The following is a 23071-nucleotide window of genomic DNA, read 5'->3' on the forward strand; positions in this document are numbered from 1 at the left end:
CCAGGCAAGTACTGTCTGATCAGTCTCCAATCTGTTTAGAACTGAAGACTAAAGGACTAAAGGACAAGGTGAAGATCATTGATATTTTACCTCAAACTGCTTTTGAAGTATGAGAGAAATTAGGATCAAACATTTTGTCAAAAACTGAAAGCTGACATACTTGCATTGCCCTTAGAAACACATGGATTAACATAAAGGATATGATGATGGCATAATTATTTTTACACAACCCACAAAGTTATGTTTGTAGTGTACTAGCAATTGTAAAACCTACTCAAAATCTACTCAAAAGGTCAGAAATAGTTTTAGTAAATTAGGACAACACTCAGTTGTTAAAAAGTTAAACGACACTAAAAGATCAGAAAAACAGACAAACACGACAAGGACAAACAAGTCAGCGTCTGTGAACAGACTTATACTGTAGCTGGTCCCAGTGAACAAAGTTGAGTCATATGTCAGTAGGTTAAAGCCTAACTGAACTTCATTCCTACTGTTTCATGAAAAATGTACTGATTCACATTGGAGGAAACAATGAAAACTGGAGACAAAAGTTCAATAAAATAAATTTATTACTGACGTGCTCAAAGATCAAATTGTCTATATTGTCCCTCTTCTCTGACATCACAGTTTGAAAACAACTTCACAACAAGTTATCAACATTTTCATACTGGAAGGACTGAATAGGACTGAAAGAGGAAGGAGTTCACAAATAATCATTTAGAACTTGTTCAAAAAGAAACAGATTTAATCTATGAACGTGAAAATGACATCAATCTCTCAGTCCTGCACATCACACACACTCAAAGAAGAACCAGACCACCAGACTCCAAACCCAGCAAAAAGAGGTTCAATGAATGTGGTGTTAAAGGTGTGAAGGTGAATCATTTTGTCAGAGAAGACACTGTAGAAGGACACAGAACCAGCAGGACGGTCCACATACACTGCTACTCTGTGAGACACAGCAGAGGAGGAGATGGGTGCTTCTATGTTATTGTGAAAGCCAGAATAACCACCTCTAGAGCACCTCAGATTCCAGGACTGATCGTTGTATCCAAACCAAATGTCTTTGTTGCCTCCTTTCCTTCTGATTCCTCTGTAACTCACTGATAAATAAATCCTTCCTCTCCACTCAACCTCCCAGTAACAACGATCACTTAGTTCATTACTACAAAGCAGCTGAGCCCACAGATCAAATCTGTCTGGATGATCAGGATATGGCTGATCCTCCTCCACATGTGTCACCTTCCTGTTGTTGTCAGAGAGTTGTAGTTTTGTGTTAATTGTGTTCATGTCGATTGTAAGTTGACAGAAATCTGATGGAGAGAACAATGATATTGATGATATTGATCTATCTTCAGTTTGATGACGACTCATGACAGTTTGAAGATGGTTGAATGTTGCTGATCTCATTAAACACACTTACACTTCCTCAGACCTGGTTTCATCCATCGCACTCCACCAGGCTCCATCCTGAAAGAAGGGGGGGGGGGTCAGAGCATGGACATTACATGGCTCTAAACATACATTGGTTTAGGATTGTGTTCAGATAGAGCTCCTACTGTATGTAGGGATGGACTTTAACCAACAACTAAGGAATTGGATCCTTGGAATTTACGGAGAAGGAGAAATTGTGGAGAAATTGTTTCACTGCTCTGTGAAACCTACTGTAGTAGAGACCCAGCAATCCAGTAGAGAAACTAATATCACAGTAACTCATGTCAAACGGTGGAGCATTTTATCCCATTTGTGACTATTTAACAATTTTCCAGAGAAAACTGACGAAGACAACAACACAACAAACAACCTGCAGCTTCACTGGGAACAAACATCAGAGATCAGACTAAATGTGCTGCTTTTACTTTAGGCCAGTAAATTACTCAAATGTGATCAAATCAACAGAAATAAGGTTGTCTCCCCACAAGCAACTGGTTTATTGGAGATTATTTACATAACTGATGCCAACTGATTGTAATTGAATATTTTGGCGCAGTGGTTAGCGTGATTTTGAATCTAGCAGCAGGAGCTGCAAGCCAGTGACTTCTGTGCTGGTCATGAGCCCAGATAAATAGAGGGGTTACATAAAAACTTGCCAAAAAGACAACCATACGAATCATTTGCTGTCACGACCCCTGACAGGAAAAAGCAGAAGAGAGGAGAGACCTTTTACTGAATGACATGAGGAGGTTATTGTTTGTTTTCCAATTGACCAGAAGATATGCTTAATTCATCTAATCCTATTGTGTTAGTTAGGTGAACACAAATAAAAAAGGATTGTTTATAGAATAATTTAGGATCTATATTCAGCTTCTTCTTTTGTTCCTCAGTGAAGCATTTGTTTCCTTACTCATCACATTCTGATTATTTTGGGAAAATAACTTGAATTTCACTTTACACAAGTGCAGATATTTGAGTAAATAAACTAAATGCTATAAATGAATGACTATTAGGTTTTCTCAATTGCTTAAACACATTTTTTGGAACTATGCCGCTCATTCTCACAACAGTAAACATAAATGTATAACATGGTTCATGGCTCAGAAAAATGGGTGTGCTGCTTTGTATGGTTTTGGAAATTTGGTTTAAAGATCAGGAGCCTCATGTACGTGTAAGGGTTCTTACCCACAAAAACTCGGCATAAGCAGTACAGTATCAGAACTTTGTACGCCAAAGTACTGTAGAAACGTGCGCAAATCTATGGTACTGTAGCTGGCTGGCTGGCGTATATACTTTTCTACAGCTATCGGTCCATTAGCAACACGAAGAGGTGTAACTGTTCATCATGTGAAAACGATCATTAGTCACAATGAAGAAAAACAATATATAGTTAATATACAGCCACACGTCTGTACTGTAATTAGATTAGATGATAAAAAAATAAGAGGAAAAAGGTGCAAACATATATTCTACAGCCATGATAGGTGAGCTGTTAGAGGATCTACAGTAATAAAGGATCTATTAGAATCTGGTAGAGGCGTCCGTTTTGGATCGCGACGCACGTGCGGCCAGCGCACATCCAGCTGTTGACCACAGGGTTTCAGCCTCAGGGGCATCCAGAGGGATTGTGATTGACTGTACCTGCTTTGTACAGTACATAAGGGTAGTTATAGAGTTTCAGCAGTTGAGAAAAACTGTAACATTTCACTTTCTCCTCTATCACACATGGTCTTTACTGTAGTTCCTTCCATACCTCAGAGTGTCCAGTCTCCAGTGTGGATCCTCCAGTCCATCAGACAGCAGCTTCTCTCCTGAGTCTCCTGGATGATTGTAGCTCAGGTCCAGCTCTCTCAGATGGGAGGGGTTGAAGCTCAGAGCAGAAGCCAGAGAAGCACAGCCTTCCTCTGTGACCAGACAACCTGACAGCCTGAACACACACACACACACACAATGGACAAAAACACATTAATATAGTTTATTAGAGACTTCAGTTTTTCTCAGTCGCTTTAGTACAATTCTCAGGTCAGAATGAAATTGTTCAACCCTCACATCATTGGGAAAACACTCTGTTCAAAAAACAATGCTCATCTGGCAACTGTAGTCACTCTCACACACACACACACACCTGAAAACACCTGCACAAAAAACACAACACCAAACAGTCTTAGCCTCAGCGCTACAAACATGTCCCAGTCACATGTGTGGAGAACTATGCAAACATGGAGAGTGAGAGGAGGACAAACAGAAAGGAGCCGGCCGGACGTGGACGTGGAGGAGGACGAGGATGCAGGCGAGGACCAGTGTGACACGTGTATCAGATGAAATAAGGGCCACTCTCACCAAGTCCCATGCACTACATGCAGCTGTGCAGCACAGACCAGAGCAGCCCAGGTTTGTGTCAGTTTCCAGCGTGCAACTCTGGTTCAGGATTGGTTCAACAACCAGAACCAGTTCACAGTTTTATACCTGCCCCCTTACAGCCCTATCAAGTGAGGCAGTTGAAAGTATATGATCAGCAACCATATACCCAAAGGACTCTCCAGCAAGCAGTGGAAGAGGCATGAGGAGAGATTGAGGTGGACTCATAACAGAAGGTGATATTTTCCCTGATGCCAATGAACACATCGCCTGTGATGTGGATGAGGATAAAAAAGATGGGATTCATAAGCCCCCCTACAGTACCACATACACACACATCATTGTTTCTTCTTTACCTTTTGTTGCTAGATTTCTTTTTTTGTGAAAATTATTCTTTGGTTACTGCAGAAATGTAACAAAGTTCATCAGTGTGCTGCTGGTCATATGAAAGGGTAATTCAAATGGTGCTTATGTGTAAGGTTTTGTTGAGTGTTAAATGGTGATTGCAGTGTTTCATTTTGGTGAGATGATGTAAGTTCTCCAAGTGCTGATGTCTAATCGGCTTGTGTGTAGAGTGTTAACATAATGGACCAAATTCTACAAAAAGTGTATAAGCAATAGGCAAAAACTGTAATCATTTTCTACATTAAAGACGTAACCCCTGTATAATAATTTGGTTCTGTAATTTGAGCTTTTGAAAGTACTATACAAGACAATGTGAGTGTGTGTGTCCACAAACTGCTAATTTCTTAGCTTCATGAATCCTGACCTGAGAGTCTCCAGCTGACAGTGAGGACTCTTCAGTCCATCAGACAGTAGCTTCACTCCTGAATCCTGCAGGTCGTTGTTACTCAGGTTCAGTTCTCTCAGACTAGAGGACTGAGAGCTGAGAACTGAGGACAGAGCTTCACAGCTTCTCTCTGACAGGTTACAGCCACTCAGTCTGAGAAGCAGAAATGTAAAAAGGTTTCAAGTTAATGTCAATCACCTTTAATATTAAGTATGAACAACCATAGGAATAGCTTAGAAAATGCAAAACATTTATAATGTTACAGTAAATGAGCCACTGATGGGAAACCTTTGCAATTGCAACATTCTATTGTTAACCCTACTGTAGCTGTCCTAATAGTACTTGGCAGGCTCTATCTATTATCTTCAGAATCAGTTTGCACAGGGCAAGGAACTAGTTGTGGGCTACAACACTATATAAATGTCATTTGTGTACATCAAACACAGATGTATATGATAATCTAGGTTATTCCTGCGTTCTGAGAGGTTATCCAATCACTTTGTTCTGCACTCCTACATAGCTTGTCGGAAGTGATTTATTGGTCACGGGGCAATGTTAATTTCTAGTCAGATAGATATAAATAACCATTATTTGGATATATTGATCACTTTTCTTGCTACTTTAAGTGCTATAGTAGTGGAAAAACATTAGCAATCCACAATAGGAAATCCATAACCTCATCTGACTGTTCACAGTAAAATCAATATAATTTTGTCCTGCTTCACTTACAAAACAATATTTTTGCTAAGTTATTGTTCACTAATTGTGTTACGATTATATGGAGGTTAGAAGTTGCTGAGGCCTCCTGAAAAAACATTTTTCATCAGACAGAAAAGAAAGATTTTGCTTTTTTATTACTCGTAAACATTGCATTAGTAACACACTAATTTTTATGCCTCATATCACATCTCACAAGTGTCCCCTATATTATGACATTATTTGTATTCACATAGACATTGTGGTTGCCGAGATAAATTCATTTGAATGTAGCTAAGCCATTTTCCAGAACTGTTGGTCTGTCTCATATGAACAAGTTTTAACATTTTCAATATCTCCATGTCTTTAAAACAAACAGTAGCTTAATCTGACCTGAGAGTCTCCAGTTGACAGTGAGGACTCTTCAGTCCATCAGACAGTAGCGCCACTTTTAAATCCTCCAGGTCGTTGTTACTCAGGTCCAGTTCTCTCAGACTAGAGGACTGAGAGCTGAGAACTGAGGCCAGAGCTTCAAGGCTTCTCTCTGACAGGTTACAGCCACACAGTCTGAAATGTGGATGAAATTAAAACAAAGAGAAATCAAACTTTAATTTATAGTAAAAAAAATGAATTATTCATCATAATTAATGATATTAATGATAATTAAATTCCTTAAGCTTTACACCTACATAACATTTTTGGAGGCTTTGAGCACTTCAAACAAAAAAAGAAGATCCTTCTCGGAAAAGCTTGAGGAGTATTTAACTGGGTCAAACACGGCCAGTTCTTTTCCTGATGACACCAACATGAACAGAAGAGCTGACCACTGAGCAGCAGAGAGTTCATCTGTAGAGAGACTTCCTGAGTCCAGATACTTTTGGATCTCCTCCACTAGAGAACAATCATTCAGTTCATTCAGACAGTGGAACAAGTTAATGCTTTTCTCTGCAGACATAAATTCTGAGATCTTCTTCTTGATGTACTGAACTGTTTCCTTGGTTTTTAAATCACTTCTCATCTGTCTAATAAGGCCTTTAATCTGAGTCTGATTAGTCTGCAGTGAAAGACCAAGGAGGAAACGAACCAAAAGGTTCAGGTGTCCATTTGGACTCTGTAAGGCCTTGTCCACAGCATCATGGTAAAACTGTGTCTCTGTAGATTTGACTGTTGTTGGTTCAGATGTCTCAGATGTTTGTTGTTCTTCTGACAGCAGATTGACCTCAGTATTGATAAATTTCAGATGGACATGAAGAGCAGCCAGAAACTCCTGAACAGTTAGATGGACGAAGCAGAACACCTTGTCCTGGTACAGTCCTCTCTGCTCTATAAAGATCTGAGTGAACACTCCTGAGTAAACTGAGGCTGCTGTGATATCGATGCCACACTCTGTGAGGTCTGACTCATAGAAGATCAGGTTTCCTTTCTGCAGCTGCTCAAAAGCCAGTTTTCCCAGAGACTCAATCATCTTCCTGTTCTCTGGACTCCAGAGTGGGTCTGTTTCAGCTCCTCCATCATACTTGATGCTCTTCACTTTGGTCTGAACCACCAGGAAGTGGATGTACATCTCAGTCAGGGTCTTGGGCAGCTCTCCTCCCCCTCTGGTTTTCAACACATCCTCCAGAACCGTAGCAGTGATCCAGCAGAAGACTGGGATGTGGCACATGATGTGGAGGCTTCGTGACGTCTTGATGTGGGAGATGATTGTTGTTGCCTGCTGCTCATCTGTGAACCTCTTCCTGAAGTACTCGTCCTTCTGTGGGTCAGTGAACCCTCTGACCTCTGTCATCATGTCAACACAGCCAGGAGGGATCTGATTGGCTGCTGCAGGTCGTGTGGTGATCCAGAGGCGAGCAGAGGGAAGCAGGTTCCCCCTGATCAGGTTTGTCAGCAGCACATCCACTGAGGTGGACTCTGTGACATCAGTCAGGGTTTTAGTCTTGTTGAAGTCCAGAGGAAGTCGACACTCATCCAGACCGTCCAAGATGAAAACAACCTGGAACTGTTCAAAGCTGCAGATTCCTGCTGCTTTGGTTTCAGTGAAGAAGTGATGAACAAGTTCCACCAAGCTGAACTTTTGCTCTTTCAGCACATTCAGCTCTCTGAAGGTGAATGGAAATGTGAAGTGTATGTCCTGGTTGGCTTTGTCTTCAGCCCAGTCCAGAGTGAACTTCTGTGTTAGGACTGTTTTCCCAATGCCAGCCACTCCCTTTGTCATCACTGTTCTGATGGCTCTGTCTCTTCCAGCTGAGCATTTAAAGAGGTTTTCTTGTCTGATGGTTGTTTCTGGTCTGACTGGTTTCCTGGAGGTGGTTTCAATCTGTCTGACCTCATGTTCATCGTTGACCTCTCCAGTTTCTCCCTCTGTGATGTAGAGCTCTGTGTAGATTTGGTTCAGAGGGGTTGGGTTTCCTGCTTTAGAGATGCCTTCAAAGACAAACTGGAACTTCTGCTTCAGCTGAGATTTAAGTTGATGCTGACAAACTGCTGCAGGAGATCCTGCAAAGAATATGATTCTTATGATTTAGTTAAAGCATGACAATTTAAATATGGTCCACATTACAAAAAACGTAACCCTCCAACCCATCAGTAAATGTGTGATTGTGTCTGTGATGTTAAATGTTATAAATCCTCTTACTGCTCTGCAGACAGTCAGCCAGCTCCTCCTGCTTCATCCTCCTCAGGAAGTTCACTGTGATCTTTAAAAATGCGTCTCTGCTGCTCCTCCTCTGCTCTTCATCCTCATCATCCAACTCCTCCTCATCCTCCCTCTGACTCTCTAAGCATTCTGGGTAATCTGGACTCAGAACCTTCTGGATCTTTTTCAGCTCGTCTTTCACAAACGTAACAATGTTTTCCTCCAGCAGCTGGAACAGAAACTATATGAATGACAGCATCCAACTAAAACCATGGAGACAAACATCAGATCCATGTTGGACACACTGACGATCCACTGGTCTAAAAAGTGCAGCATGAGATTATTGTGAACACAACAGATGAACAGTAATAGCTGTAAATGTACAGACCATAAATATGGAGTCCAGGTGTGTTTGGTGCTGCTGGACAGACTGAGCACTGGGAACCTCTGAGCTCTGCAGGTCCACTCTGTGGAGGAACCATGAAGAATGAGTCACATGATGGGAGTCTAAATAAAGCAAATCCTTTACAGCAACACTTGAAACACAGACAACTTACGTCACAAGATATAAACAGTACAATTACTTATAATCATATCAAGTTTAAATCATAAGATTGTTCAGCCTGATTCAAACTGACAACAACAACTCACTTTGACTTTGATGGTTGTTGGTCTTTAAAATGAATATCACAGTCCATTGAAATATCACTTTTGAGGGACACACAGCTGGGTTCAGGTACAGGTCCAGCAGATTCTTGTCTCTGATCGAACCTGATGGACAAACAACTTACGTGATTTTCACATATTCATTTAAAGTTTCCTTCATAAATGATCAATAAAGGTATATATGTCAAGATAAAATAATAATAATCAGTCAGATTGTCTCTGTCATCTCACCTCTGAGCTTTGTTTATCTCCATTCTTCTGATTTTAGAGGAAGGGGCTCCCTCCTCTCTGTCCTCACACTGATCTATGCTGCTAAATTCACACTTTATACCTTCATGTAGAGAAGAAACGCAAATCATTTATCTGCAACTTAAACACACTGGGAAGGGGAAAATGAAAGTACAATCATACAGAGTGAAAGAAAAAGAAAGCTCTGCGAATGTGAGCCGCAAAGCCCCCACAATGCATCTCCCCATCACTAGATGGCAATGAGGTGTCAGTCAGGTGTTAACACGCTCCAATAAGCAGCAGCACAATAAGTCAGCTGTAAACGTTTGGCTGAAGATGGAGAGGAATGAACAAATGAAGGTGACAGTAGTACGGACCTCTATACAAGGCTAAATTGGTGTGCAAATACAAACCTGTTTGTATAAAGTTTGGCTTTATGAAAAGAAATAGCGAGGCAGATCCCAGAGCTCAAAGTGTAGGTGTTGAATATGGTATAAAGCAGGGGTGTCAAACTGATGCCAACGAGGGCCGCCGCCCTGATGTTTTTTCACCTCTCCCTGCCCCAGCTCCTACTGATAACCTTGACCAGGTGTGTTCAGTCAATGACAAGCTGGAAAAGTCAACTGACACACCGGCCCTTGAGGATCTGAGCTTGACACATGTGCTCTAAAGCTATCCAGCGAAGCATTAAAATTTTCAAAACTAGGACGGCATCTAGAAACCAAAAATCCAAAACTAGTTGGTAAGCCAACTGACTTTTTCAAGAGAAAACCAAGCACTTTCCTACCTGTTTCCCTGATAACCTCTGCTGTAGTTTTCCAGTCATCTGGAAGGTCTTCCTGACCACCCAGAGCCTGCCTCAACTTCTGCCTCACAGCTTTCTTCATTCTCCTCATCACCTCTGTTCCCCTCAAAAACATGCCCATTGAAGTCTGCTGCGACCACTACCCTCTCTCCTCTGGGTATACTCTCTATGACCTTATCAACCTCACTGCAGAATCTCTCCTTCTCTTCTACAATTACCATCATCCCTTCGATTTCTAACGTTAGGCTCATGCCCTGTACGAGACTCTTTTCACCTCTAGAACATTGTTCACAACCTCCCCTTCAGGATCACTTCTACCCCGTTTCTTGTTTCTCTTCCTATACACACCATGGTAGAACACACCACATTCCCTGTCATTGCACCAATGTTAAGAGTCCCTATTCTCAGATCTAGGCTCTCTCTCTGTCTACAAACCCTTCTGCCTGCTCTCCTTCTTTGACCAACAGTAGTCCAATTTCCACCGGTACCCTGTAGGTTAACATCATCGGTTGTTGTACAAAAGATTGTAGTTTAACTTTAGTTTAGTACTGTTGGTTCTTGTTTTGGCCAGTAGGTGGCGCTCTAGATCTGTCTTCCGTGTGTCAGCGGAGACTTGTTTTGAGAGACACATTTGCATTACACGGACATTTCTGAGTATTTAGCAGTGTGCATCTAATAAAGTAAGTAATGTCGTTTATACTGGATAGTTATTGTGTTGATGTTTGTGTACAGAGACGCCAGTTTTCAGTTATCTATAGTGGGTAATGGTAGATTGTTTTTGGGATGTTTAGAACACTAACCCTTTAGCCATGTAGCCTAACTATTGGTGCTGCGACCGCTAAGACTGTTGCTTGTTCTCAATGTGTCCGTGTAATAGAGCTTCTATAAGTCATGTTGAATATCTTTCATATATGTTATTAATAGGCTTCAGTCATGTCTTGTACTTTAATTGTTTATTGATAATTTCTTAATACTTAGTATTTGTTTTTGCTGTAGGAAAACCACACACCCATATGCATATATACTCAACGTCTGTGTTGCTGATCCTCATGAAGATAAAGTTTTTCCCAATCTGGATCTGTCTCTGCCTCTACCTCGACTCACCTGTACAGAGATTGTTATTCTGATCAGACACCCTGAGATGATAGCCCTTAAACACCAGATATAGTCGTCTGTACAGTTGTCATTGTTACCCAGACCTCGACTGATCCACTATAAAATTCTTGGTTAGTTGTTATTGGCAAGTTTTACGCCGGATGCTTAACGCAACACTCTCTATTGATCCAGGCTTGGGACTGGATTTAAAGGTCACTGTCTTGCAACCCCTGTGGCTAGATTATATAGTCTTGTTGCATGTTGTCTATAATATTTTAGTGTTAATGAAACAACAAATATGGTTGTGCCCCAACAAGGAGGTATAGACACACATTTTGGAGCAGGTTTTGATATTTATACTAAAATATTATAGAAAAATATGCAACATGACTATTTCTTCATAAAAATTAGTGTGCCCTGTGAAGGACATGTAGACACACAATTTGGAGCAGGTATTGAACGATTAGGCCATATGGTGTGGATAGTATTTAAAAATTACAGTAATATGTATAGAAAAATATTATAGAAAAATATGCAACATGACTATTTCCTCATAAAAATTAGTGTGCCCTATGAAGGAGATGTAGACCCACATTATAGAGAATGTTTTAAACCAGTAGGTCATATGGTGTGGATGGTATTGAAAAATTACGGTAATATTTATACAAAAATATTATAGAAAAATATGCAACATGACTATTTCCTCATATAAATGGTTGTGCCCTGTGAAGGACATGTAAACACATAGTTTGAAGCACCTTTTGGAGCAGTAGGTCATATGGTTTGGACACTATTGAATTATTAATTTCTTGAAAATCCAATTATTTTTTCGACGGTCCCTAAGCTAACGTCTTCGTGTATCGAAAGGTCTCGTTCTGTGTCTGCGTAGCGAACACGAAACGCGGATCGCTTGTTCAAACACGGACCGCTTGTCTGGAGGTACTTTCGGTCGAATGTCTGTTGAATGTCCAACGTCAAACTAACTTCACCGCGGTCAATGGATTTTGATGAGAAGCCCTTTTCTACCTTGCTTTAGAGAACAGTATTTACAAGTTATGGCAGATTAAACCGAAATAAGCAGCTAGATAGAATAAGTTAGGTAGGCTGATCTTAACCCCTTTACGAGGAGGTGCGCGCTCCCGCGTTCGACAAAAGGTTTTTGACAGACTGTCGGTGGTGGACACATGCTGGATAACGTCTGTATGGTAGTTCACTACTGTGGGAGCAGCTTCAGCAGCCTGAACTAGATATGTATTAATTAACTATCATCATATAAGAAACACACCTGATGGGCTGCACTACTTTAGCACTGCAGCAGCGGCAAAACGCTTCACCCCCGGCAACAGGTTGAATCCTTCCGTGAAACGTAGCGTCTAACACCCAGACAGGCGGATTTGGTTTGCTTACCAGTCCTTTCTCTCACTAGTTTGCTAGTGAAACTTTCTTACTTTCGCTTTTGCTGCGACGGTGCAACTGGGCAAACAAACACGAGCAGCTAATTGAACCAATTAGCAGCGCTGCTGATGTGATTGACAGAGGTGGGAGCCAACCAGGTAGGAGTTAAAAGTTTCTAATCAAAATGACATCAAAACACGGTGGACGGCAGTAAACATGGCATGCTTAGCATCTATAAGATAGACATGTTTCATATTACATACATTTGTAATCTATTCATGACAAGTCAAAACTCTAATTAAAATATACAGAACTACATTTTTAAAAGTCACAATTCCAAAAAACTATCTTCAATAGTCAGACATCAGTGCTGTGCGAAAGGCTCTTCTCCAAAGCTTGAGGGGAAGTGAGAGCAATGTTAAAGCCACGTTCTGTGGAAAAGGTTTAAAAAAAATCTCTGGTTTAACAAAATGAAACACTTGTCTCCTAAATGTAGTAAAAAACAAAGTTGCAGAAGCACCAAATACAGTGTAAATAGCATTTACTCAATTCAATTCAATTCAAATCACAACAAGGTTATCTCAAGGCATTTTACGAGGTAAGGTATTAGACCTTACACAACTAAACCCAACAAATCCCACATACAGCAAGCATTTAATTTGACATCAGCAGTGGAGAGGAAAAACTCCCTCTCTAAGGAGGAGAAGAGAGAGCTGGAGGGTCCGTGCATGAAGTGCAATTCATTATTCATGTGTAAAATATAAAATTGAAAATATAAATTGAATAACGTCTTTTTATGTTGTGTTTCGTTTCCGTAGATCGGTAAAACACATTTGCAATTTACTGATTTACTCATTCTCTTTTTCTCCACTTTAAAAACGAAATAAGAAAAAGGGAAACCGGGGGCGGGGCCAGTCGACGGACTTTCACAATAAAACGCCCAAGAGCGTTTGAAACGCAACATTGGCAAATATTTGTAACTCTTGAAGGATTGCGGTCGTGTTTTGACACACAATGAGACACACATTGTTAACATTAATCAACGTAACAATTATTGATTTAGCCCGTCTCTGTGCTGACGATAACTGTCGATTACGTTACGACACATGGCGTTTGCTAAAGGTATGACAGGCCAGTCAGCTCGCCACCGTCGGGTCACTTACAGAATCACCTGCCAACAAAGCTAAGTTTTCTGTGCATCCTGCTTCATTAGACTGCAGCGACATCACGACCTTGTCGACACCTGATGCGGAAGAATTTAGCGCATCTGCGGTGTTCCGGTGATTTTCAGTTTATGATGAGACTGAAATCGCGTCCTCCTGCTTGGCTGGTTGATGCTCTTGTGCCCAGGAAGACGCTCTAATGTTGTGCCGATCTTTGCAAGTATTCTAAACAGTGATTTATTACAGTTTATTGTGGCTCTTTAGACATGCTCCATCATTGGACTTCCTGTCTCAGAGCCTGCTTTACCTGCGGGAGAATAACAGCCACTCAACCTGCCTCACAATAACTGAACTCATTGTGAGCCATGACTGCCCTAATGTGCATCGCATCATCTTTGTGAGGCAGATTCTGTGGCAAAGTGTGTGTGATCAGATGATCCGTCACGCAACAAGGTTTTACTGTATGTACAGAGCAGATGAGTGACAGGATCTTTTTATTTCCCACCACCTACCTTCGGTATTGGTTTAGTAGTCATCATACCTGAGAGACTGGTTCTACATCAAAAGCGCTGCATGGTGAGCTCAGCAATGGATCCGCTGCAGTTTGCCTACCAGCCTGGCATCCGAGTAGAGGACGCCATCATCTACCTCCTCCATTGTTCCCTGGCCCACTTTGAGAAGCCCAGCAGCACTGTGAGGATTCTGTTCTTTGACTTCTCCAGTGCCTTTAATACCATACAGCCGGCTCTCTTAAGGGACAAATTGGAGTCAGCTGGCGTGGACACTTACCTGACAGATTGGAAACTGGACTACGGTCTAGGACTGGTGTCAGCAGAACCACCTTCTAATCAATGCAGGGAAGACCAAGGAGATGGTGGTGGACTTTCACAGATGTCAGTCTACACCCCTTCCTCCAGTGAACATTTAGGGAATGAACAACCAGACAGTACCTGGGTGTTCATTTTAACAACAAACTAGACTGTACTAACAACACAGACGCACTGTACAGGAAGGGTCAGAGCAGACTCTACCTACTAAGAAGGCTGAGGTCGTTTGGACTGAATGGGACACTCCTGAGGACCTTCTATGACTCTGTGGTGTCATCAGCCATCCTGTACAGTGTGGTCTGCTGGAGCAGCAGCATCACAGGAAGGAAGAAGCTGGATAAGGTCATTAAGAAGTCCAGCTCTGTCCTGGGCTGCACTCTGGAGTCAGTGAGGGAGGTGGGAAACAGAAGGGTTCTGGCAAAATTCAAATCCATGCTGGACCACGAGTCCCACCCACAGCAGGACACACTGTCTGCCCTGGAGAGCAGATGCAGTGACAGACTGATCCACCCTCGCTGTGGGAAGGAGAGATTCCGCAGGTCTTTCCTTCCTGCTGGTGTCAGACTTTATAATGAACAATTATAACATGGTGTACATTTCTACCACACTGCCACACACACGCTACATCTCCAGAGCAATTGCACCAGTCACTTTAATATCGCACTCACTTTGTTTGGTGCAGTCACCTTACCTCATTGTTATATGTGCATGATGTTGATAACCTGTGGAGTTCTAAGTTCTAATTTATTATAATCATTTTTGTGTTATTTCTTCTGTATTTATGTCTATATGTCTCTGTGCTGTTGCAACATGGTAATTTCCCCATCGCGGGAAAATAAAGGTATTCGATCTATCTATCTACCTTGCATTGAATATTTTATGTGCATGTTCCTATGATAGTAATGTCATGTCTTAGTCCTGTTTCCGGTTTTATTTTGAAGCACTTCTTGTCTCACCCACATCTCAGCTGTTTCCATGTCATCCCAGTATTTAGCCGCCACCTCACACACCAGTCAGACGCCAGATTGTTACGTGTGTACTCACCGCTTTCCAGCAGTATCGTATAGCTTACTGTACCTTGTCAGTGATCTTGTTTCATACCTTGACTTCGGATTCCTGCCTGCTCCTTGCCTGTACTTTTGCCGTGGAAAGACTGGTAACGTACCTGACTGTTTGACCAGGATTAGAGCCTGATCCTTACCTGCACCGCTGCCGTGTTCACCTGATAACGAAAGCTTGCCTGTCCCCGGATTTTGATTCTGCCTGCTCCTTTGGTGCTCACGTCTGAGAGAACCTGTGTATAACTCTGCTTGCCTTGCCTTAAGTTACGTAATAAAGACTGTCACCTCTTAAACCACCAACCTGTTCGTGCTGTGCACGTGGGTCTGATATCTGCAAAAGCCTGACAAGTAAAGCAGCAGTCCTTTTTTTCACAAAACATTTGCAGTCAGAACTGCCCATATGTTTATTTACCAAGTTTAAATCTGCCAACTCACAAAATCTTCAACATCTTCAAGGCTGAACTTTATAGAACATGTAAAATGTAATATAATCTATCAGCATAGAAACATATAAAACAATGGCTTAATTATTTGAAAACAAGTTGCTAAAAGAGCTACAGACTGTTTTTCTCAGATCAGGATGACAGATGAATCAGAAACAACAGTGCATCCTGGAACACTGTGGTTTCACCTCTTGTAATGCAGTCCTATGACCTATATGAGGCTGAGAGACAGTCACCATTGACACGAATGTCCTCTTTTGGCCAAAATCCCTTCCACACCCCAGAAGAACAACAGCATGCAGAGCTATGATTTGGGACTGCATTACAAGGGGTGAACCCACAGTGTTCCAGGATGCACTGTTGTTTCTGATTCATCTGTCATCTGCACATAAGATGTTCAATGCAAGGTATGATGACTACTAAACCAATACCGAAGGTAGGTGGTGGAAAATAAAAAGATCCTGTGCAGGCACTCATCTGCTCTGTACATACAGTAACACCTTGATGTTGCGTGACGGATCATCTGATCACACACACTTTGCCACAGAATCTGCCTCACAAAGATGATGCAATGCACATTAGGGCAGTCATGGCTCACAATGAGTTCAGTTATTGTGAGGCAGATTGAGTGGCTGTTATTCTCCCGCAGGTAAAGCAGGCTCTGAGACAGGAAGTCCAATGATGGAGCATGTCTAAAGAGCCACAATAAACTGTAATAAATCACTGTTTAGAATACTGCAAAGATCGGCACAACATTAGAGCGTCTTCCTGGGCATAAGAGCATCAACCGGCCAAGCAGGAGGACGCGATTTCAGTCTCATCATAAACTAAAAATCACCGGAAAACCGCAGATGCGCTAAATTCTTCCGCATCAGGTGTCGACAAGGTTGTGATGTCGCTGCATTCGTAATGAAGCTGGATGCCCCGAAAACTTAGCTTTGTTGGCAGGTGATTGTGTAAGTGACCCGACGGTGGCGAGCTGACTGGCCTGTCATTCCTTTAGCAAATGCCATGTGTCGTAACGTAATCGACAGTTGTCAGCACTGAGACGGGCTAAATAAATAATTGTTACGTTGATTAATGTTAACAATGTGGGTCTCGTTGTGTGTCAAAACACGACCGCAATCCTTCAAGAGTTACAAATATTTGTCGATGTTGCGCTTCAAATGCTCGTGGGGGTTTTATTGTGAAAGTCCGGCGACTGGCCCCACCCCCGGTTTCCCTTTTTCTTATTTCGTTTTTAAAGTGGAGAAAAGGAGAATGAGTGAATCAGTATATCGCAAATGTGTTTTACCGATTTACGGAAACACAGCATAAAAAGACATTCAATTTTCAATCTACACACGAATAATGAATTGCACTTCATGCACGGACCCTGGAGAGAAGCACAACTACTGGAGAGAAAAGAGACAACATTAGTTAAACATGGAACAATGATGGGAGATTATTGGATAGAGGAGATAGTGTCAGGAACGCTCGGATGAGGACCCAAATGCACAGCGTACACAGGTTGACGGTGATCAAAAGGTGGTTTATTCCGGTTAGGCAGAGACGGCGTCAGGGACAGGCAAGGTTCATACACGAGAGAGATACAATACCAGAATCGTCGAGCGTCAGATCGTGGTCAGGCAGGCAAGGTCGGTAACAGGCGGGTACAACACCAAGGCAGACAGAACAGACAGGGATAAGGTAGAGATGTCCAACTCGAGACCTCCCGCTCGACTCAGCATCGATCTTTTGAAGCGGAAGTGTCGTCAAGCAGAATCTCGAGCGCGTTCCGAATCACGTGACCAATGAGAGCGAGAGGTGTCGATACGTCACGTGACTGCCGAGCGACTTAAGTGCAGTATGAACGGACGGTTGTTTTAATATGTCAGAGCTTTATAAACGTGGCAAGCGGTCCGGAGATGATCTATAAGATGATAGATGATCTATAAGATAGACAGGTTTCACATTTCAGACATCTGTAATGTATTTATGACAAGTTCAAAATGTAATTAAAGACTAAAACTACATTTTGACAAGTCGCAATTCCAATACAAATATCTTTATTAGTCAGACATCAGTGCCGTGCAAACGGCTCCTCTCTAAAGCTGGAGAGGTGGTGAGAATGTGATTAAAGTCATGTTCTGTGGAAAAATAAAATGAAATAAAGGTCTTTGATTAAACTAACTGACAAACATGTCTCCTCAATGTAGTAATAAACAGAGTTGCAGAAGAACAAATACAGCTCTAATAACATCGGACATCAAACATGTTTGCCACATCAAGGCTACTTATACATTATTATCCAGAGAGAAACACAATTACACACCTTTGATTAAACAAGTTTTATTTGACAATAAAACATAGACTGTGGTCCTGAACAATCACGTATCAGCGAGGGTTTGATGGTCAGTCTGCTCAAGCAGTTCTCATGCACAACCAGCAGATGTCGCTGTTGTGACTGTGTCGTGATGGTGTCGAGCAATGTGTCGATTTCAGCCCAACTGTATCATAGTTGCTCAGTGATTCATGAGGCTTCGATTTCGCCATCTCTAGGATAAGGCAGGCTCAGCGTCAGCAGTCCAGAAACAAGGTACGTAAAACACGGCCGGACAGGATCAACGAAACTGGGAGCTATGACGGGTACACACAAACAACGATCTGGCAAGGGACTATCAGAACAGGTGGTGGCTAAATACAAAATGACTTGATTACTGATAACGTGCAGGTGTGGATAATGACCAGGACAGCTGTGACAAGACGTAAACCGGGAGTGAAGCTAAAACAGGAACAGAAACCAGGAGACTACCAAAATAAAACAGGATGATAAGGTCAATGAACAAAGTCCTCTTCAAAATAAAACTGAGCACAGAGCCAGAACCTGACAGATAGAAGGAAAAAGAGGAGCTTAATGTATAGATTAAGTCCCCCAGCAGTCTACAGTATGTCTATTGCAGTTTAATTTAATAGATGGTTCCTGTGACTAACAATCATTGCTAATACAGCCATATTGTAACAGAAGACACGTTTTTAGTGGTTTTACCAGAAACCAATAGGCCTAATAAACTTTATATTATGACAGCCATAGACCAACAGGCTTTAGCTGGTTGTACTTTGTATTAAGAATGAAAGTGAAAGCTACAGTAACTAAAGCTGTCTAAAAATCGTTTCAAAGTAGTAGAAACATGAAAGGACTACACATACGCCCTAAGAAAGTAAGACTGTCAGTTTTTAATAGCTGGTTCTCACATTCAAATGAAGTAATGACTTTATATTTTCCTTTCTTGAAGATATTGAATGAAATCAAGCCATCTGGTTAATTTGTACTTATTTAAAATACAAAGCACATTTCATCTCTTGATGTGTGTAAATGGAATTTAATCACACCACTGTGTCAAAAAAACAATAATCCAGCTTTTATGTTTTTCGTCATTTCCCATTATTTTCCAGCATACAGAGACCAACAACAACCAGGTACAATAAAGAGTAAAGTGAAAAGAAGTGAAGCATCAGAGACTTACAGCAGTTCTCAGCAGCAAACACAGTCCTGGTTCACCTCAAAGTCAGTGAAGCTGAAGATGTCTGAACTGGATCACTGCTGCTGAGAACACTGATACTGACCCATTGAGTAAATGAGAAGGCCGAGTCCCCTGGTCGCCATCTGTCTGATCACAATCCCCCCAAACATTGCATGATAGCAAGCAATGTTTCTACATGTACTGAAAAGTTGTAAAGTCTTTAATGATACATGGCACACCTATTCGTTGCACTAATTATTAAAGCACAGCAGTCCAATTCACACACGAGTAACAAAACAACAACAACCGAATTGGCTTTCAGCACTATCAGCTGCCAGGATATGGATATCCACTGGAACGATAGGGAAGTGGCAAACAGACTGAACAACAAAAAACAAATAAAGTACAAAACATGGTTATTCCACCCTTACAAAATATGCTCCCGCATTTGTTAAACAGACCGTGCAAGACCAAGTGAACTAACCAAAGGAAAAAAAAAATTTAAATAAACTCAACGGGAAGAAGGAAACGATATGCCACGCCGGAAATTCCTGCAACACACAATAACCAGAAATCAACACATCTTTTAATTCGATTATTAAAATCACCAATTTTAATATTCTACTATAAACCACAATCTGATCAGTGACGTGCGGTCGAGGTAGGCAGGGAAGGCAGGGCCTCATCTTGCCTGACAAAGACAGAGACCGAAGTCATCCATGTATTGTTTTAAGGTCTGTACTGATTGCCAGTTCCTGTTGCTCACAGCTTTGCTTAGCCTGTCCAATTCTGGGTTAAATACTAAATTAAAGTCCCCTCCTACTATAAGTTTGGAACCAGAGTGAGCAGACAGTGATGTGAAGAAGCTGTGAAAGAAAGAGAGGTCGTCAACATTAGGGCCATACACATTAGCTATGCAATACTGTACATATTTGGCCAATGATAACGTGAGCCAGCTGCAATGTACAGTACGCTCAACCCTTGATGGCCATGATCGTCATGAAGTGCATGTGAGACATGGTTCTGCAAACACTGGGTCAAAACAAGCTGGCCAACATCCCTTCCTCCATCCGATGCATAAATCTGGCGGTACAGTACAGAGCCTCTTTCTTTGATACCTCTCCACTGGTAAGCCAGCTCCGTCGTGTCCTTGCTTAGAATATTCCTCTCCTTGGGTTCTGGTGTTCTACCAGCCGTATAATATCCCAAAAAAGGCCCAATAACTGGATCTTGTTTCTGTAGAACAAGATCTAATTGTGAACACCCAGGCAAAATCCTCATTTTTGTCTGCACGATAGGAACTCTGTCGCCCTGAAGCTCTAAACCAGGGGTCTCTGCCTGGCCCACGTTCTCATGCTGACGCGACAACGCATCTTGTTACCTGCTGGCTCAAGGCAAACAAGTAGGGAGGCCACACACAGGTTTGTTTACCAAAAGGTGGTTTAATAAGTAAACTAACCAAAGCAACTCAACATAACTAATGAGGTGTGTTGGTCACTCAGTGTCAGTGGTGAGGGTAGTGCAGAGTTGAGTGGAGTATGGTGGTGTGTTGTAAAAGATGCAACAAACCAACAGTCAAAAACAGATCACGGTGGCTGCCAGCCCCAGAGCAAAGTCAGAGTCAGAAAGATCAGACCGCAAAATGTCTGTCCTTTTAAAAGCTCCTCCCAGATAGCACAGATGCTGTTAATCAGCCTTCTAGCTCCACCCACCAGCTACAGTACCTGCAGGAGTGAGGAGTGAACAGAACTGCCAAGCAAGAGGGTCGTCTGCATTGATGTTTTGGGAGCCCTGGCCAGAACCTGTTCCCAGAACTGCACTTTTCTGGACAGAGATCTAAGATGTTGTTCCTGTGATCTCTTGGAGCCACTCTTGTTTGTCCACCACTACTACAGTATGTCGGGTTGCTTGGCCATTACCAGGTCAGTTTGTATCTGTAAGTCCCAAGTGATCTTAGCTCTGTCATTCTTAACCACCTTTGATGGGGTGTCCTATTTAGACTTTGGGACTTCAAACCTGTACTCAGCACAGATATTCCTGTACTCTATGCCGGCCACTTGGTTATGGCGTTCCATTTATGCCCTGCCTGCTAGCACCTTGCATCCTGCTGTTATGTGCTGGATTGTTTCAGGGGCATTTTTGCACAGCTTGCATCTGGGGTCCTGCCTGGTGTGGTAGATCCCAGCCTCTATTGATCTGCTACTCAGAGCCTGCTCCTGTGTTGCTAAAATTGCTTTCAGTCCAGCCTTGTCCCGCCACTGCGGCCTCCCACTGCACTGGACTCCCTGCCTCCACCTGACGAGGGACGTCAGATATGGAAGGCCTTGAAAGCTCAATGCAGCCCTGTTCTTCACAATCCATTCCCCGAATCTGCCCTGATCCTCATGGCTGGTTTGGTGAGAGGGGAAATTAGTTCCACCCGTCAGGGTGCTGGTGGATGTAAGCAGTGCTATGGAAAGAATTTCGAGGACCTCAAATATATTCTCTCAGCCCGATGTTCTTTGGATGGCGCCCCAGAACAAAACTATTCAGTAAAACAATCCAAAGATTCCCGTTTGGCAACTTCATGTCTTCCTGTCCCAGCTCATTTGAAGTCATCCTTCAGCCTGCTTCCAGCTCAGCTCCTGTTGTCCTTGTTTACATTCCTGCCGCGGTAGCGGCTCCAAGTCCAAACCCGCCTCCTTCCCCCACCAGAATATCCCCAGCATTGTGGATTAACCCTAAGTCACTTGTAGATATTACTTCCTTGTCTTCCAGTCCACAGGCCAAGAGGGATGCCTGCCTGGAGGTTGTTCAGCTTCATCGCAGGACTCCAGGAATAAAGGAGACTCTGGGACTAGCTGAACTATTCCCTGAACTGAATGCTACCCGGGCTTCTCAAGTCACGGCTACACAGCCTGTTCCAGTCACCACTCCAGTCCAAGTTCCTGATGGCCCGATGAAGCAGACCCCTCTAGCCCTGGTTTATGATGGTCCGGGGATCACCATGGCAGTGCTTGTTACTGATGGTACAGACAGAACGCCTCCAGTCCTAGTTCTTGTTGGTCCAGAAATAACCATTCCAGTCTTTGTTCTTGCCGGTCCAGTAAAGCGGACCCCTCCAACACTTGTTTCTGATGATCCAGAAATGACCCCTCCAGTCCTAGTTCCTGATGGTCTGGAAGAGACTCCTCCAGTCTTAGCTCCTGTTGGTCCAGAAGTAACCATTCCAGTCTTTGTTCCTGCCGGCCCAGTAAAGTGGATCCCACCAGCCCTTGTTCCTGGCGATTTGGTAAAGCGAATCCCTCCAGTTCCTGCTCAGTTCCTGATCTTCCAGAGATGACCACGCCTGCCTTGTTTCCTGGTGGTCTGCAAATTACCATACCTGCTTTATTTTCTGATGGTCTGGAGGTGACCACACGTGCCCTAGTCCCTGGTGGTCCAGAGTCGGCCACTCCTGCCCTGTTTCCTGGTGGTCCAGAGGTGACCACTTCTGTCTCAGTTCCTGGTTCTGTCAGAAACCTGGACTTTCAATTGTTGGTTTTGCCATTTACTGTTTTATTTTGTACTATTTCCGGTTTGTTGTGTTCTGCTTAGTTTCCACTCATCAGCCTTCTTATTTATACAACAGTACTCACCCCTATTGTTTGCCAGATTGTTGCATTGTGTCCAGCGTTTATTTTGTTTTCTAGTCCGTTTATGAACGTGTTCCAGTTCCTGTTTTTGATCCTGTTTGTCTAGTCCTAGGTTGTCTAGTGTTGGGACCGCTGCCTGCACTTGGATTTATTGTTTCTGACCATTGCTTGCCTGACTATTCTTTTGCCTGTGGTTTTGGAACTAACACCATTAAAACCCTTTTTTACTTCCATGTTGTGCAAAGGCAGGTTATTGGTGGTAGTTGCATAGGATTACTCCCTTCTGTGGGTCCTTCGGGATCAGGGCTGATCAGCTTTCTGTTAACCATTCAGGTTGGGTTCCATCCACTAGCAGCCA

General features: G+C 42.5%; 1 protein-coding gene and 1 long non-coding RNA gene across 4 annotated transcripts in view; both read right to left on the bottom strand.

The window, feature by feature from the left end:
- Positions 1-551: 551 nt before the first annotated feature.
- LOC114849073 (NACHT, LRR and PYD domains-containing protein 14-like) overlaps positions 552-23071 on the bottom strand; it is a 39574-nt gene continuing 17054 nt past the window's right edge. Inside the window, exons 4-11 of one of the 3 annotated variants that reach the window (XM_055505603.1) lie at positions 8302-8380; positions 7914-8142; positions 5968-7774; positions 5672-5845; positions 4562-4735; positions 3188-3361; positions 1424-1470; positions 552-1313 (exon numbers count right to left, since the gene is read on the bottom strand). In XM_055505603.1, coding sequence (XP_055361578.1) covers positions 778-1313; positions 1424-1470; positions 3188-3361; positions 4562-4735; positions 5672-5845; positions 5968-7774; positions 7914-8142; positions 8302-8380 — 3220 coding nt within the window. In that variant the 3' untranslated portion in view covers positions 552-777. The remainder of the gene's footprint in view (positions 1314-1423; positions 1471-3187; positions 3362-4561; positions 4736-5671; positions 5846-5967; positions 7775-7913; positions 8143-8301; positions 8381-23071) is intronic. The other 2 variants (XM_055505611.1, XM_055505608.1) reach the window with 2 other exon arrangements.
- Positions 8957-17373, bottom strand: LOC129603633 (uncharacterized). The gene is made up of 3 exons (XR_008693720.1): positions 17195-17373; positions 11993-12533; positions 8957-10716 (listed from the first exon to the last, which is right to left on the bottom strand). It is a non-coding gene; the product is annotated as an uncharacterized LOC129603633 (long non-coding RNA).

Source organism: Betta splendens, chromosome 2 (assembly GCF_900634795.4).
Source record: "Betta splendens chromosome 2, fBetSpl5.4, whole genome shotgun sequence".
NCBI lineage: Eukaryota > Metazoa > Chordata > Actinopteri > Anabantiformes > Osphronemidae > Betta > Betta splendens.